Raw genomic sequence first — 18,426 nt, 5'->3', positions numbered from 1 at the left:
TTGAACCATACCAGGCGATACGTTTTAGAGAACAAATGATAGAGGTGGTATATGAGTTGTTTTACAACATCCGCACAACAGTCAAATAAAAAAGAAAGAAAAATATAGCACCCAAAATATTTGAGTGAGATAAGAGAAGTGGTTTTGAGAGAAGGTCTTGTCAATTTGGGGTTGCGACGGAAGAACAAAGCGGTATGCAGTTAAATGTCTGGGTTTATTGACTTAAATGCAAGAGAAAGAGCATCCACTACATGACGTTTTGTGTAAAGGCAGGCTTGCATATCAGCATATCGTACGTACTCCAAAAGAATTGACTGTACAACACATCTTCACAACAGAAGTAGGCATGCAATACATTTCCCTCTCAGAAATAAGATTAGTAAATGCTCAAAACACAGTGAGGGCCAGCTGTATTTACTTTTCTCTGGACTGCTCAACATTACAAAAATGTTTTACTTATGATGATGATGTGCTTCCCTTGATAGTCTTCTGAAAGCAGGTCTTTTTCCACCTATATACATTTGAATGAAAAACTGCTCGCCCACACTGACCCAATCAATAGTAAATATGTAGCAGTGGAAGCAAGACTTGTTCAACTGACTGCATATTAACGTTTTGTGTCCTGCTTAGTTTTCTGGTATTGTCATGCATTGGTCATTGAACAGCTTTGTGTAGGCCATCTATCATTTAGAAATGTTTCACAGATGAAGAATCTGAAGTAATTGATGGTTTAAGCTGTGGCTTAACCACTCACATCAGCACACAACTTTTCTTGCACATTAGAGATTCAGGATGTAAAATATGGGGGATACATCATCAGAAAATACTGTGCCATGGTCAAACAAACATGAACATATATGTAAAAAAAAAAAGAATAATCATCTGAATAAAGTAGAATACTTCAATCAATATCCACTGACTGATGTCAAAATGGAATTCTCTCAAGTGGACTATTGGCAAATGTTCTGAATCCATTTCCCCCCATCCTTCTCATGTCACATGATGATGCTGTCTGGCAGAGCAGAGATCAAAGCCCACCTGGGATCATTTACATTCAGCTGATCGGGTATGGCTCTAGACCTCGGCCTGCCGAATCAATGAACCTCAGATGGAGGTCCACAGTCACAGCCTCTCCGCTGTGCTCTTCAAAGGAGCTCAGAGAGAATCAGCGCTCCGGAGCGCTGGGAGGAGTCTGCAGGACTGTCCCTGGGAGAGGGGGGGGGGAGGATTGGGGAATTGGGGGCATAGTTGTTGTACAGCAGTGGGGTGACAAGGGGGAGAGGACCAGTATCAAAGTCTGAAGTGACAAGCTGAAGCAAACCCATTTTCTGGAGGGGAGTGTCGTGAGTGGGCTAGGTTGGCAGATGTTGGCATCTCTTGTGTTAATGCAGTACACAAGGCCAAGGCTAAATCATACAGAGAGAGCTGCAACCAACTACAAAGGTGCTAGCATTTCTTGTGAAACTGTCTGTGTTTCTACTGTACAATAGCAGAATGCTACTTGAATGACCCGTCCATCTTAAAATGGCATTGTGTCATATATACATACCAGGTTCTGTCATCAGCTTTCAACCTTTTTAACCGCTTGTCATTGTTACTGCATCTGCATGATGAGTCAACAAATTGTGGTTACCTCTGTTGGCATCATGTCTTATGAACTAAATACCTGAATTGCATCAGTGAGATTTCTGTATGGATTGTTTTTTTTTATTCTACACAATCGTCCGGTCTTTAGCAAATGTAATATAAGGTACTGTCTCTTTAGAAAAAGACAAACTGTGTTCCAGAGAGAGAGAGAGAGAGGGAGAGGGAGAGAGAATAAACAATAAATGTTATTCAAACAGAGATGTGTTAATAGAAAACCATGCTATTCAGGTCAGAACACATACACTCCCACATGATGCTTCACAGAGAGAGGATTAGGAGACAAGCACTGTGGAGAACTAACTACTGTCAGTCAACATGTTGTGTTGCTTGTTCCTTGTAATGTGCAGTGAATGTACTGGTCGTGATTGTGGTTCTGGGTTGGGTAGTGTCAACAAAGTCTGATCTAAGGTTGTGTCTATATGACAACTGTTGTCTAGAAAAGATGACTGTTGAAACTTTTAAAGGGAACTGCACATTATCTGGATAGCCACACTGTTATCTCTAATGTGTATGAGTAAAACAGGTTATGGATGTTGTTACATTATTCCATCGAGCATCTCTCTGCAAAACCAAATCTGAATGTTCCCTCATAAGACCTTGGTACAGGTGTCACAGCCTGACAGGAAATATAACAATGGTTAATTACAATTTATGGCACATTGCTTTCCTTTGATTTAGTTTGAAGATTTTTCATCGATCGTGTCGTGTTCATTATGGTCATGTCAACTATATCAAGACTTTAAGATGCACATTCATGTTAAGATTGACCACAATATGGTTCCTCAACACAACCGAAAATAATATTTTCTGGGATGTTATGCATTTGGGTAATCCTTCAGTTGGCAGGATTTTCAAACCATTCCAGCAACCAGAGGCAGGAGACTGAAACTGACAGAGGGGAGGGAAAGAGATGCAGAGAAATCAGGGAAACAGGCTGAAGTCTTGGACAGTTTTGAAAGGCAGAGGAGTCTCTTTCAAGGGGGTTTGAGGAACAAGAAGTCTGTGATGCTGTTACAGTGTGTGAACTCTGGGGAATTCGCCTGCATGCATCCCCAAACAGCAGGATGAAGACCAGAGCAGACCAGCCCACAGTTCTCATGCTCAACATCCGGATGAAGCATAGCCAGGCAGAGAGACATGATCTCAACTGAGACACAATAATGAACGCCAATCCCACGGTGCAAGTTCTCAGTCCGTGTGTAAACAATCTAAATGATCCGAATAACAGAGATAAAAGTAATGAGAACACGAGTATCAATGATCAATGTTCATGTTCAGAACTCAGCCAGCCACCCTCTGTCTGCTGGTCTCGGTTGTGGACAGGCCTCGCTCCCCAGGGTGTGTGGACGGTTATTCTGTGGGGCTGCTGGCGATGGAGGTGGGGGAATCCCTGGGGGGGGACATAGGGGAGATGGCCTTGTGGCTGTAGTACTCCACCACCTGTTTGGGCACCTCGGCCAGGACACACTTTGCCAGGGCAGCAGGCGAGGCCTGTGACAAAGAGAGCACAGCTGTAGTCTAGACAACATGACACCCAGCCTGGCACATGGACCCACAGGGTTAAAGCAATTCATTTGAGTGGCACAGGAAATCCACAGAAACTTTGGACAAATTGTTTTTTAATCGAACAAAAGAGGGATGGATGGTCAAATCTGGTGTTTTCTGTTGTTTTGGGCAGCAGCCAAATGGAGAGAGGGCGTGTTGGGGTGTGCAGAGGAATATATCAAGGGCTTTTTGGAGGAATTTAACATTTTTCTCCCTCGGTTTTCTTAATGAATGAATAATGCTGGCCGGACAATTACATTGCAGAGAAAACTGGTCTAGAAATCTGTGTAGCTTCTGGATTTCAAGCCCATCTGTAATCTTGGCTGAAGCAGCCTTCGTGGCTGAACCACTTACAAACCATTTCGAGCTAATGTTATTACAGAAGGGACTTTGGAGGTCATACTGGGATATTTAATGAATATCATTAGCACCACAATAACCAAACAATATCTTTTTTGCTTCGGAGACCGTAGTAACTTTGTTGTTGTGGCTTAGTGGGAACATGAGAGAGCGACCCAGCAGGGTGTGGATGAAGGAGGAGGGGCGGGGGGTGGGGAGGCGGGCACTGACCGTTTTGAAATCTCTGAAGGGCACAAACTGTACAATATCCCTGAGGACCGGCTCTCCTTTGGGCGAGCGAAGGACTCCGTCATCCCCATCCAGGATCTGCATGTCCGTGAAATCGGCGTTGCCGACGCCGACGATAATGATGGACAGGGGCTGGTAGGAGGCGCGCACGATGGCCTCGCGCGTGTCCGCCATGTCCGTCACCACGCCGTCCGTGAGGATTAGCAGGATGTGGTAGCGCTGGGAGAGGCAAAGACTCACTGTTATTCATCGCACACCTGAGCTGCTCTTGCCTTGTCTGGGCGGTACATTACCGAGCTGACTCTTATTCATAAACCGGAATTTAGAGCGTAGCTTTCCCTTTAGGTTGGCAAAAGGAATGGGTCTTTTCCCATCTCCAAGTATAGAAATTCAATAGGAGTTCGACTCCGCTCACCCAAAATAAGTCTTAATCAGTGGATTTTAATATGGGGCCAAGTGTGTATTACCAGTAACTGTTCTCATTTCTGAGGATATTGCATAAGTGGGGCTTGGTGCTTGGATCTAAGCATGCCCGGTCTGCAATTTTGAACCTATGTCCTGTCTGCTCAGCACCATTTGGGTTTGTTTACTGAGAGCAGAAAAGCCTGATGGTGAGGACTGAATAAGAAAGAAAGATCAGTGTAAGGGCAAATTAAGAGCAATAGGGCCAGAACCCAGGAGAAGTGTTTGAAATGGAACGCAGTCTGCCAGGACAGAGATATGCAGCAGCATATTCGGAAACACAGAGACCTTGAGCCTGTTTTATCGTATTTTTCATTGGCTGTTTTCATGCTGCATTGTGTTGAATAATTTGAGCTGTACACAACTCACACAGAAGATGAATAAATCAGAACAAATGGAAACATTCCCCATTGAACGCTTTTCTGAAATCTATTGTCGTCTCATCTCTGATTTCTCGTACGTGGAACACCTTTCGCCATCCAGTATACATGGACTTTGCTAGTCCTGTGGTTAACAGTGCACCCAAAAAGCTCCATTAGTGGCAGCTCGGTCAGGAAGATGCCATTGGAGGAAAATCCCAGCAGTGCTACCGCACGTCGCTCCATTAGAGCGATCGAACCCTTTCGGAGGTGTAGGGTGCCACTCACGGAGGCGTCTTTGATGGTCTCCTCCCCCGCGGACAGCTTGGCTATCCTGTTGATGATGGGGGACACGTTGGTGGGCCCATACAACTGGATCTTAGGAAGACAGTTCTGATAGGCCTCCACTACCCCCTGGATCTCTGAAGGCAACACACGCATATACACCCACACACACACAAACAGAAGTACTTAGCTGTGCTGTTAACATATGTGAGCATCAGAAGAGATGGGGGGGGGGGTGACGGTAAGAACTAAGAGAGAACTTAAGCAGGAACGAGGGGATTGAAGCATTGTATGGACTCGGACTCAGTAGAGTTATTGTGGAGTAGTTTTCCGTTTGGTGTTGATGAATGGCAAAATTGCGAACAGAAGATTGACTGTCCTACCTTCACATTCATCGTCCTCTGGGTTGAAATTGATGGCAAAGTCATGAGACACCTGTAGTGGGAAACAAAACGTTTAGTGTGTCGTAATAGTTCAGGAAGGACACTGGAAAGTCTCCTGCAATAACAATTCTAATGGGCACTTTAAGGACCATTTTTACCAGTAGTTTAACCATCTATTGAATGATTCACAGGATTACCCGGAGATATGACCTCATTACACAGCACACAGGATATGTCTCTCATGTCTTAGAATCATTGTCTTGACTCTTCACTTGTGGGCCAGAAAGATATGCATGTCAATTCAGTCAATGTTTCTGTGTGTGTATGTGTGTGTGCTGACACCAGATGGATGTTTGTGTCACATTCAGTCATTTGGTCTGTGTGAGTGTGTGTGTGTGGGGGGGTGTGCTACGCTTCAAACATTCTCAGCGGGGGGCTAGTTAAAACGAACATGAGCTTCTGGATCCCAAGGTCCAAACAGCCTAAACAAGCGCTCCACTTTTGGCCAATGAGATCTTCTGAAAACAGACTGCTAACTCCAAGTCTTCACTAAGTGCTTGCGTCATTATTCTGATGTCTTGAAAACATTATTTTCTCCCAGACAGGTTGGTATTTCCAGAAAAGGGGCTTGTGAATAAAAATAACCTCAATTATGAGTTTGAAATATGGGATTTTGACAGTGTGACGAATGGGGTCAGAAAATAGGTCACGGCGATCAGACTGTTCAATACTTAGACCCATGGCACAAGCAAATACCATGGCTAGATAAGAACATGCATAAATGCTGCTCAGCATATGAAAGCATTGCCACAGAAAGAACGAGAGGAAGACGGAAAGAGAGAAAGGGGCTGGAAGGAAAAAAAGGTTCAAAAGATAACACCTACCTCATAATTAGGTGGAATTCTGGCACCAAATCCCAAGGCAGAAAATCTTTTGTCACTGTAAAGTAAAGAAATCATTAGTACTGTTGCAGCTAAGATGTGGAAATCCTTTTTTGTAAGTTCTCAAACAAAAGACACAGGAGAAATCGATCTGCCTTTAGTTATCCGTCCTTTTCAACAAACAGCATGGCAGGCACTTCATCAAGTCGTTGTTTGCTATTCTGACAGTTGCAAAATCCACTGAGAGATAATTAGAGCCATCGTTTTTTACACCAACAGGGTGCGCTTTAGTTAGGCCCTAAGAGTTGTCTCATCACAGTGGATTTATTCCTCACATCTTCTATGTGTATCATTTGGAGGAGCTGAAGTGAAATGCTCTCTTCTGCTAAATCCCGACTCCCTGACCGAGTGGGGCAGAGGGGCACAGAGCTACGGGGGATTACAGCAGCAACAGTGGGGGAGCGCCACAACATAGGGCGCAGTAGGGCAGAAGCAGTGGCTGCTGGGAACTACCGCAAGGCACACATCTGATCACATGGCATGCTGGGATGCTCAAAGGACGGTGGAGAAGGACGAGAAACGGCGAGCTCTCCGGAGTGGAGGCGTACGAAGAAGTAGAGATTTGAACTATTCCTGCCTTGGACAGAAGCATGTGCTAAATGAATACGGTGTCAAATGGAACGGAGTGGAATGACATAAAGTTGATTAATGAGCTGTGCCCTTCTCCCTGTGATGGAAATGGTCTCTGTCACACTCCAGTCTGAGGCAGTGTGCGAGTGAACCCGGGCTCTGATAGCTTGTTTACCATCGCAACGGTGCTCCCTAGCCTGAAGACATGAAGCTGCCTCCCATACCAACACACTTGCTTCATGTTGTCACGGCAGCGAGATAAACTAATCCTTCAGCACCATGCTATCTGAAATAACATCTTCATAATAGCATCTTAGTTTCCAACGTCAACATTTGAAATGGGCTGTTTAATCTATTCACTGCGGGGAGGGAGGGGGTAGATGGAGGACATAGTCTAACACATGGGCTACTGTCGCATGTGCTAATGAGCATTAAATTGAAGATGGCTTCTGGGTTGTCAGTAGAGACATCTAAATAGTTTTCTCTCTTTCAACTTCCAGCAAGCCAAACGCAGCTGACAAACAGCTCATTGGGGACATTACCAAGACCCTAGCAGGGAGACGAACGATAACAACCCTTTGCCACTATTTTCCCTCATGCTCCTGTAGGAGGACTGATGAAGCTCATTTTCTTTTCTTTTTTTCAATGTTTCAGGCCCTCTCTGGATGCCACGCCCTCTGGCCTCGCTGCCCAGATGAGGCCCCACAACCCAGTGGTGAGAGAAGGATGCTACGTGTGTAGTGGCCAACGTCCTGTTTCCCCACTGGGCAGTGACTGCTGTCATCTGACAGTCACAGCTTCATCCCAGCTGCTCACCGTCCCCGATCACAAACATCCATTTATATAGTCACACAAGAGCATGAAGATGAGTGCGCTGGATGAGATCCTCATTTGATCAATCTTAGCGAATGACTAACCCCTCCAGCCCCTGTGCCAACCATGACAAATGACAAAACTGACACCCACAGCCACACAGAGGGGTCTCCGAGCACACACACACACCCACACACGCGCACAAACATGTCCAGTCCAATGTGTGACTTATCGCCAAGTATGGAGAACACCCTTTCCCTTCCACTTTCGGTGGATGCTCTCTTTTTTTGCACTCTCACCTCCGTGTCTCTTGTCTCTGAGGGGGAGTTGAATGATAATCCAACGCAGGAGAGAGGAGACGGCAGGGTAGGCGTCCTCCTCACCCTCCCCTCGGCTTTGAGATTCTGTAAATGGCTAATCCTGCTTTTAATGAATCCCAACACACCGGGAGAAGGAGGAGAGAGGACAGGAATAACTTGCAGAAGCTCTGGAGGAGGACCTGAGTACAGTTGTCTGAGACACATTAAAGCCCCCCAAAACTCTTAGACAGCAACTCACAAAAGGGTGAATAAAATATTTAAGAGGGGTACACAAGATGTGGGATGTATTTTCTGGGCTGTTTCTGGTGGGGGGGGTCAGAGAGGAGCGAAAGAAACTGCAGCTATGGTTTCTGTTGTTGTTTGTTATCTTGGATCTTGCTGCTCTATCATGTCAACAGTTTTCTTTGTCAAAACAAAAAGGCTCATTATCATTCATCAGTCTAATGATTTCACACCACAGTCTATCAACCTGACAAGTTGCCTCTCCTGTTTTCTGAGAAGTTCTTCCTCATACCAATGAAATCCAATCCATTTTTTTCAAGAGACTACGTTTCAAGATAATACTGCCTGCTCGCCTAAGGTGAATCACACCACTCCACAATCCTGAGTCCTCTTTACTTCCGTTGCTCTGAGAGAATAATGATCTTCTTGATAATGGAGCTAATATGCACACTAGTACCCATCTCAGATGGGGAAAAAGAGATTCACTTTCAATCTATGTCTTTCAGTGCATGTCTACAATTTTCTGGATATTCCATTCTGTGGATATGGCCGACATTCTTTTAGGAGTAAGTTGCACAAATAACATTGTGCCTCATGCTGTAGGATATTGCAGCCTGATCTGTTCAGGTATAATACAGGTCTGTTTTTGTGTTTAGTATCAAAGTATTTGATGTTGTACACCTTTTTGTACCAGATAAGTCCGTCATTCAACACAAAGGACTTTTCACAGATCCTGTTGCTCTGGCAGAGTGTTCTAGAATGTGGCAGAGCTACCAGATGTGCAGCTGCTTTGGCTGCTGTTTCCAGGGCTGCTAACAAGGGAGCCATGAATGTGTGGACCTTGCTGCGGGGACAAAGTAGCACCTACTTCTCACCTCCTTGACATGTGACAACACACTTCTCCCGAGAGAGGGGTGGGGGGGGGGGGGGGGGGGGGCGGGGGGGTTCCCCGCTGTGTCCACTCTGACTTCCCTCTCAACACCGGTCGCCCAGGGGCCAAGCTGAAAGCTCCCTCGACCAATTCAATTCTGTTCGAATCCAAGGTGCCTATTCAGAGACAAAGGGGTCCTGCTCCTACACCAGCTCCCATGCCAGAACTCTGCCACATCACCGGATGTTCAAGGAGGCGTGGAACACCTGACTAGAAAGGTCACCCCACCCCAGGTTGCCTTCCATAGGCATCCACCTCAAGACTCGTGTTTACATGCACACATAATGCAGCCCAATCATTCCGCTGCATGTCTCCTTTGTGAGTGCCGGACAGTTTTTTTTCTTTTCCTCTGTCATTCAGGTCTGCTCTGCTAGTGCTGTTATCTCCTCTGTGCCTTAATTAGACAAACACTGTTGCCTTCGCATTCAATAGGCGGATACGAGTGGCATGAGTCACTGTGTTAATGCTCATTTGGCTTTGTGCCTACAGACAAGAGGATTTGTCCACCAAAATAGACCACATTAAAAATAATTTGCTGCTAATTAATCAGTTCTTGCTAGTGCCCATGAACCTGGTGTTTATCAAACTAATATTGAAACACTCATTCCAGAAATGTACAATCGAATGGCACATCTAATGGTCTTCCGTTTACTTCCAATACACACACCCCTTATCCCCCTTCATTGAACACCAACCCACAATTCCTATTCTTTCCTCTGCATCTGCTTGGTCCTCTGCGCAAGGGAGACTCCTCTCCTTTCGTCAGGGTTCAGGAGCCCCTGCCAGCCTGGGAGGAGGAGGACTGGGCATGATTCTAGTAGCTTCTACCAGACTCAGCACCCAGGGTACAGTTGGCACCAGCGTACCGCATGCCCATTATAGCAGCAGAACCAGTCAAAGAAACTGCAGCAAAATAGGGATCAGAGAAGACTGGCATCACCCCTTAGACACAGACTCCACGGCCTCCAAATCAACACAGATTTCCCCAGAGCCTTCTTATGAATAGCTGCTGTGGCCAATTTGTTTGCTCAAAATGTACTCATTATTTCAGTGATGTACCAGGCTTCAGTACAAGTTTTGGCAGAGGCTGTAAGAATTGCAGGTGCCCCATTACCTAAATTGTTCTAATGGATAATGAAATGGTTGTCCAATTTGACAGCAAATAGCCATGTATTTCCTAGATTTTTTCCCATGAAAAAAATGTGATTCAATTGTTCAACTACATCTGAGCTGAAACCTGATCAGTGGAACTGTCTGAATCATATTACGTTCTATTCCACTGCTCTACGATTCCCATCAGTCATATCCGATGCGGAGAATATGTTGCAGGGGGAGCCAACCGTTCTTTGTACATCATTGGAGACGTCCTGACACATGGAATGTGAAGAGCTCTTGGTTCCATTTCCCTTCAGAAGACAGAAGTTCCCGCAGTTAGCTATCATAGCAGCGAAGCAGACTGACCTGTCATAGTCCTGACAGATCTCCCCGACAGCAATCAGAGCCTTCAGGTACTCGTTTGGCTGGTAAGGGTTGATGTAATGCAGGGAACAGCTGTTCCTGGGGTCTCCATTGGAGGCTGTGAAGTCAATGGCCACCTAAAAGAATGACAAGTCAATTGTTGACATGTGGTCAGAGAAAACAATCCCTGTAAGAACATCCCTGTGTTCTGGGAAGACCTTTTGGTTTGCAGCCAGAGGAAGTGGCATCCTTTTTAGAGAAACAGTGTTATAAATCTGTTAAAAACGTTGTGCAGTGTGTCTTACGCCAGTAAGTTGAGCGACTGTTAGTGGAGACTTAGAGATAGCACATCAAATCTGGAACAACAGTTCTGCTATCATATCCTCAGGCTTAATTGCATAACTGCTAACGAAACAGAACCTGAATACATTTAAAAAATATAAATATCTAAGATGTGCAAATGAGGATGGCAGGAAGGCGTCTGGTGAATTTCAGTTTTTACATTCATTCATTGTACAGATGTTCATTCTCGGGGCAATCCGGAGAGGCAGCATACTGTATATGCAGGATACACCAAGGGCACAACACTGGAAGGGGCAGAGAAGGCCAGATATGCCTCTTCCTGCTTTTATCACACAAACGAGTGCTATAAATAGCCTAACGTAAATAACGACTCAACAGGGTAAGGCCACATCCAACACATATTTTACATCTACGTATCAGGCACATTGTGTTCTGCTCTACACGCTGCTGCGATCCTACGTCAAATACTGCCTGTCTCTACGCCCACTGAGAACCCAGTAGTCAGTCCAAACATTGGAGATCAGTTTTCGAACGTAGCATTTCGTATTATTAATATTCATTACTGCTGCAGTAATCTGGGGAGGGAGTGCCAGGGAGCGGGAGGGAGAGGGGAGCCTGCTCTGCGGAGGCCAGAGCAGGTCCAGAGTTGAAGAAAGATTTGAATTCATTACAAGGAGCAGCCTCCAGCAAGAAAACGATCAGCATTCGTAGAAAATCCGATTCTGAATAACATTGTGGCCGTCAGTCAGCAGGACATTTCACTGTTGAAAAGCACTTGGAATGCAATGAAACGTTTCACATTTGGAGAACGTAAAGTTTAATCATCGAGCTGCCCTGAATTACCACAAACAGCCTGGCAGCTTGAATGAAAACAAGCAGGTGAGAGACCCAATCCTGCTGTTGAGCCATTACAACTTTAACATACAGAGTTGACTGAATCCTAGACTCTTTGTAGGCCAGCACTGTGCAAGTGAGTGTGGCATGGCTGTTTAGAATGGTCTCTGGAGCTTACTGTGAAGTGGATCTGGCATCCTCCCATGATGTAGTCCAGGAAGGAATACACTCTGTGAAGCTGAGGGGGAAACGAGAGAGAAGGTGAGGGCATCGTTTTAAAGCAAAAGTTTAAATGAACCTTGTTCACTAATAACCACCGGTTATTTGTGAAACCCACTTTTAGTGGATTCACAAAAACCCTTTGTTTCACTAGTGTTCCACTTAACCCCTTTGTTTTTTAATGAAACATGAAAACGGGACATTTTTTTCATAAATAGTACTCGTTTCCCATTTGGACAGGAATCAAACAGTAATACTTAGTCATTATGTGAAACCAATGATACTAAATAAAGTGTGTTGATGTTCCTTTTAAGGCATAGAGAGGTTTGCAGCTTTCATTTGCGTATGTTTTGCTTTTACCTTGAGATCACTGAGGATAACCACGCCCGAGTTTTTGTAATTCTTCTTCTTGAGTTTGTACTTCGGATTTATGCAATCCCATGTTACCTTCAGAAAAGAAAGAATCTCATTTAGTTTCGGATGATTTCTGCACCTGCAACGTTCCACCTGGTAACAGAACTGTGACATGATTTTTGTGACATTCTTTTATTTTTCTCTGAGTGCTGTGGCACATCGTTGGCACACCGTTGAGCCTGATTGTACAACAGTGTTTCTCTCTTCAGCCCTCACCTTGTTTCCACCGCCAATTTTCTGCATATCTCGGAAGGTGGCATAGAACTCGCCGATAAAATCATGTTTACCTCTGGAGTCGTAGTCCCAGACTAGACACTATAGGAGACACATATTCATGATCATCAACTAAATAATAATAATAGTAATACAGTATTATCATTATTATTATTAGTAGTAATAATAATAACTAAATTATGATGTTAAATGTTAAAACGATGAAAATCTTGTTTAACATTCAAAGACCTCAAGACCATTATCTTTGTGTGACCATTTAAGAATAAGTCTTTGTCCATTGTCCTTCCTGTGATCTCACCTTGAGCTTCCTGTCTTCGTCACAGCTGCACAGGGAGATGAGGGACACTTTAAAGGGTTCCCACACTGGATTCAGGTTGTTTTTGATCACCTGGATAGGAGGCAAGACATCAGAAAGAAAGAAAAGAACCTGGACATGAACAAGGGCTGAGAGGGAGGAGGAGGAAAGAGAAGAAGAAAGCATCCTTCACTGACCTCCGTTCTGTGAACAAGCTGTTCTGTGCCGTCGTCGTTGATCCGATATATCTCCAAAAATGGGTCCGACTTGCTGAAGAGATCCTGCAAAGTAGGAAAAATGAAATTAATTGCTTTTAACGAACCACCCACTGTGCCTTTAACATATGTCACGTTACTGGATAAGCACAGATCCCCAAGGCCCTCAGCACACAGGCGGACGTCGTCTTCCAGGAGTTAATGAAGTCATCACGGTACCACATTTGACACAGCTTGTCCCTTGTGTGCTGCCTGGTGCCTTTATTCACCAGCGTGACAAATCTAATCACGGAAAGGGTGTAAAGCAGCCATTTAAAACAAGGTCCCCAGCTAAGGCTTTAAAAGAAGAACAGTCCCTTCTATTGTGGGCCAATTGATTCCTGGGGGGGGGGGGGGGGTTATGAGAGAGAGAAAGAGAGAGATATATATTTGAACAGAAGGGTATTGGGCATAAAATTACACTATCTAATGTCCCCATTTCTCGCTGCATTAGCCCAATACATCTCCACAGGGACAGGGGGAAGAAAGGGAGGTAGCCCCATCTCGTTGTCACGGCAACCGCTCGACCAGTGTGGCGTCATCACAGACTGACGCGTGTCGGAGAGGCGCACGTGTCAACATCGAATCCCTGTCCGGCAATCACAGCAACATTCCCCGTTTCTGCAATCAGCGGCGTTGACAGTTGAGATCCATTCGATGTGCCGAGCTCAGACGCGTCCCTCGTACGGCAAGTCCCACAGAGATGACAAAGCCTAACATGGATGGTGAAAATGCGTCATTCGAGACACATATGATCATCTGAATGGCTGGTCCTTGGCTTGCCATCCACCGTTGTCAGTGTTAAATCAACGATGACGTTGGAGTATGTCAGCATTGATCTTCGTTGTGGAACAGGCAGTATTCATGGCCTGGGTGGAAGAGATAATGGCCCCGGCTCTATTAGAATCATATCTCTTAGTGTAATGGGATCCTCAAAGTCATTGAAACGGACAGATCCCATCGGCAGATTGTCCCCCAGCAATTAATCTGGGGGTGTCACCATCCTCCATATCCATCCTCCTCCTCAGTGGGTCTCTCTCTCTCTGTCTCTTTTTGTCTGTATCTCTCTGTCTGTCTGTCTGTCTCTCTCTCTCTCTCTTTCTCTCTCTCTCTCATATACTCACTCACATAGGCATCTGGAAATTGATAGTTGAAGGTCCACATAGTGCAATAGCAATTATGACGAGTTTTTCCGCCGCTATACTATGCGGACAAAATTGGATTACTAAAATACGTCATACGTTTGTGTAAATGGCCATCTTTACTGCAATATGGAATTTGTCATCATTACACTTTGTTTAACATAGTCTGGAAATTGTCAACCTAATAAATGCATCACAAAGGATTTTCGTCACCTATGCTCTGATGAATACCAAATGCAGTGTTCTTTGAGAATCTAAAGAATAAGCAGAACTTTTGTTAATTTGCTGCTTGGCCCCCATACAAAATTAGGAGTCATAAGGTAGTGGAGAGGCTTGCATAATGTGTTTAGTGGTATGTCCCCTGAGAGACATAACATGGTTTTCAGTGATTGTGGATGTCAGGGAACAGTTGCTATCTTGTCGACAATGATTTGAAGCGTTTGCCTCAAGCAGTGTGTGTGGGTGATGCAGCTACTGTAGGTGCCTAAACTGCAGCTCCCAAAAACGGAATCCAAATCTCTTTCAGAGGCTTCTAAATGTTCCAGTCAACATACACCATCCTTTTTGCTGTCTGCCTGCTGTGCTGTTCCAAGGGTCCTTCTGTCTTTAGTATACTGACTTCTTCTAAAAAACATCTCTGTCCCTGCCTTCTTGTCTCAGAGAGCTCCATGTTCGATTGATTTCTCCTTTTTGCGAGAGAGCACAAGCTTACAGTTGAGAAGGACAGGTCGATAATGTCCTCTGGATATTCCTATTCAGTCTGTCTGATGCAAACTACTTGAAATGCAGAAATTTATAAATGCCAGACCCAAATGAAAAGGTGGTGGTGGGGAGAGCAAGAATCAGTATTTCACAGATTATCACAAGTTGTGCCCAAGGCAGAGAAAGGGAGATAGAGTGAAAGAAAGAGAGAGAGAGAGACAGCCAGAGAGATAGTGTCACAGACCAAGAGAGAGAGGGAGAAGATATTAAGAGGGAGATGGAGAGAGAGAGAGGCAGAGGTGATGGAGTGGGAGGAGGAATGGAGACATTTGGGTACGGTTTGTTGCAGCTGTGGGAGGAACAGACACCTGAGGACTGTTAGGGCCGGTGGAGTGGGATGCTGCATGTGGTGGGACTGTTTGAAAACTGGAGATTACATCATAACCACCACACACACACGCACTTAAATACTCCTCGATGCCAACATACTGTAACTGATAATCACAGGTCAAACCTTAAATACATATATAAGCACATCAAATCATCATCATCATGTTCCCCATTTAATTAGCCATTTTTGTCTTTTCAGTTCCCACATGATCAATATAGTCTTACCTTATCATCTAATTTCTTGGCACAGAAGAAAAGCTCAACATATCCATTGTTGCCAGAGATTTCTTCAGCGTGCACCTAAAAAAGAAGGACAATTATTTTGGGGAGACATTTTGGGCCCATATCATGTTTTTATATTCGGCTGTCAGTCAGCCTGGCATGTACACAGAAACTGTGAGCCAACTGTGGAGAAACGTGTCAAGAAATAGTGACTAGTGCTATTACAGTGCCCCAAAAGTTCAACTAAAACGCCCTCAAGCTCAGTAGAGCTGGGTGTTGTGATTGTAATGTAAGTCAGCGCTGCTCCAGAACAACCCAGAAGGTGTGGCTGTGTGGCAGTCCAGTGCCACTCACCTCTATCCTGCAGATAGAGCTGTGTGGTTCTGATGTCCCGACTGTAATTACCTATTTGTGTACCTCAACCATTGTGTTACAAGCTAATGGCTAGTGACACCATCCTCCATCCACACCTCCCAAACCATTATTTCCTCTCCGCAGGGCAGTGTCTCTACTCTCATACCCTATTCACAACATAACCTTACAAATCTTTTGGGCAAGCCAGAGGAAATGTGCAAAGCAGACCCGATGTGCTACCTTCTAAACGGGCCACACCATGACGGGAATGCCCCATTGCCCGTCATAACACATCTCACAGACAAGGCCACGCAGGTCATCATCCAGCCAGACAGCTCTGCTTCACAGTTCTCCCGGAACAGGCCATTGTTACGTTATCGCCCATCACCGCTTTCAGCTGCTATCACAGGCTTTCATCCAATTAACTGTCATCGTGTCGAGAATTAGAAGATCTCCATCTGTACTTCACCCATCTCTCTGACCATCATGCCAAGCACTACTCAGTCCAGAATTTTCCAAAGGCGCAACATGAGGAGGTGGTTATGGTAAAATCAATAGAGATCAGTATCAACACTCTATGGGGGAGTTTCCAAATCACTTGCTAGGGCCACAAGTCCTAATTTCATCCTCTGTGGCTGGAATTGAAAACAGTCTAGCTATTTTCTTCTCCTCTGAGCGAGGGGAGGGTAGTTCAGTGTCAGGAGAAGACTTGGGACTCTGGTAACAGGCGTACACAAGACAAGTGCTTCCACCCACTACAGTTTACCTTGACAGATTTCTAAAGACTCCAGGCTCTGGGCTAAAAGTTAGCCATGCAGATAGTCTAAACATGATGCGCATCTTAGACAGCATTCTTCAACGTGTCACTTTTTTTTTTTTTTTCATCACAAATTCCTGAGTCCTTCTACTGTCTGGAATCTGGGGTCCTTGTATTCTACTGTCTGTTTTACTTTAATTAGTTTAATGGATTGAGACCATTCATTGCGCTTGTTTCCTGCTTTTACTGCAGAAGATAGCAGGAGGATCAATAGCATGATGTATAGACTCCACCTACAGTGATGGTGGATTTTCCGGCGTATTTCCCATATTTCAAGAACAAAGGCTTCACCATCTTCTTGTGGGCCACAATCTGCGGAATGGAGGAGACACATGAGAGAATAGAGGAACAGTGTGTGGACCTATAAGGGGTCAGCATCATTAGAACTAGGGACTCCAAACCCTTTTACCACCATGAGACACAGGGAGCCTTTCATGTTCTGTGGCCACGCTCTGTTCACACAGTCTCCAAGTCCAGTGTGATGTGTTATACTGGGCTTCGACTTCTTCTCACAGATAATTGTACAGAAAGAGCTGGAGGAGTCGGGGACTGTACCTGACCAAGAGTGCATTCCACCCCTCCGAGGAAGTCATCGTCGCGGGTCCCGATGCTGTGTGTGCCGTGGATGTCGTACACCTCAAACCGTAGCTTCTGCACCTCCTCAAAGTAGTAGTCCAGAGTGAAGACCTTGGCAAAGACCGGGTGCAGGTTGCTCTTGATCACCTCTGTCCTGTCCAGCTGGGAAGAGAATACGTCACATTCAAGTCAGAAGGCACTAGGATACAACTAAAACACTGATGAACCTTCCTGGGTACTTAATGATTCCCAGCCCTTTAACTTGGCTATCATGCCATGCACTGTATGCCATTGGAAATGCTAATCAGTGGGATGGGGGAATGAATGCATGCATGAGAGCAGGGACTGAAGCATGAGACCCATCTGGTGTGGGACACCTGCCACTGTTTACATGTTGGTTTGTTTTGCATTGGAGTTGAAAGTCTAGATCTCATGAACATCTTTCCAAATAGTGAAATAGTGCAAATACAGTGTTGGGGGTAGTAACTGGGGGTCAGGGTAAACACAGTGATCCATGTGTGTCATCAGGTGATCATCCACCAATCAGGAAACACCAGGCCTCGGTTAGCGATTGGCATCTCCATCTTTTTTTTGTGGAGAGGAGAGAATATGTGTGTTTGTTCCCATCCAGCAGCAGTCAGTGCCTGGGTTATTATACATCACTGCTAGGTGATGGATAATATTCTGAAGAGTATTCTGCAGAGTACCAACTCATCATCAAACCACACCTTTCTAATGAAGATGTTATCAATAAATTAAAGGAACCTCATACGGTTGTACAGGGGAAAAAAGAGTACTGACAGACTCCCAAATCCAATTCACTTTCTTTCATCGCGAAAGTAAAACGATTTCAAATAAGAAGTGCGGCACCAAAAACACACTATCGAGATTATTCCAGCCAAAGGCTACTGTCAATCTAAATGCACAAAGAAATCTGGAAAGCCATTCTTTTGTGGGAGGAAAAAAGACACAGTTTAAACACATTTACTTCATCAGAGAGAAGAACGAGAAAAACGTCTTATCTTCCATCATTTCACCTGTAAAGTGAGTACTCCAGGGATGAGCCAGGAAATCTATCAAACAACCTCATTGCATTCTGACCTGTTTCTGTGGAACCCAAACATCATGAAGAATGAGCCAGTCAGT

At 44.9% G+C, this 18,426-nt stretch overlaps 1 protein-coding gene across 1 annotated transcript; it reads right to left on the bottom strand.

Moving 5' to 3' along the window:
* Positions 1-2,487: 2,487 nt before the first annotated feature.
* Positions 2,488-17,463, bottom strand: cpne7 (copine VII; the record flags this gene model as incomplete). The annotated part of the gene is made up of 14 exons (XM_047016199.1): positions 2,488-3,138; positions 3,763-3,999; positions 4,890-5,023; positions 5,270-5,321; positions 6,154-6,208; positions 10,528-10,661; positions 11,840-11,899; positions 12,241-12,327; positions 12,511-12,609; positions 12,827-12,916; positions 13,021-13,104; positions 15,537-15,611; positions 16,942-17,016; positions 17,260-17,463. Coding segments are annotated over 14 exons (1,527 nt in total), but the record flags the coding sequence as incomplete, so codon positions are not given.
* Positions 17,464-18,426: the final 963 nt, after the last annotated feature.

This window comes from Hypomesus transpacificus, unplaced genomic scaffold (assembly GCF_021917145.1).
Source record: "Hypomesus transpacificus isolate Combined female unplaced genomic scaffold, fHypTra1 scaffold_326, whole genome shotgun sequence".
Taxonomy (NCBI): Eukaryota; Metazoa; Chordata; class Actinopteri; order Osmeriformes; family Osmeridae; genus Hypomesus; species Hypomesus transpacificus.
Note: the sequence above shows the minus strand (reverse complement) of the source record. Positions and strands in the feature narration are given on the sequence as shown.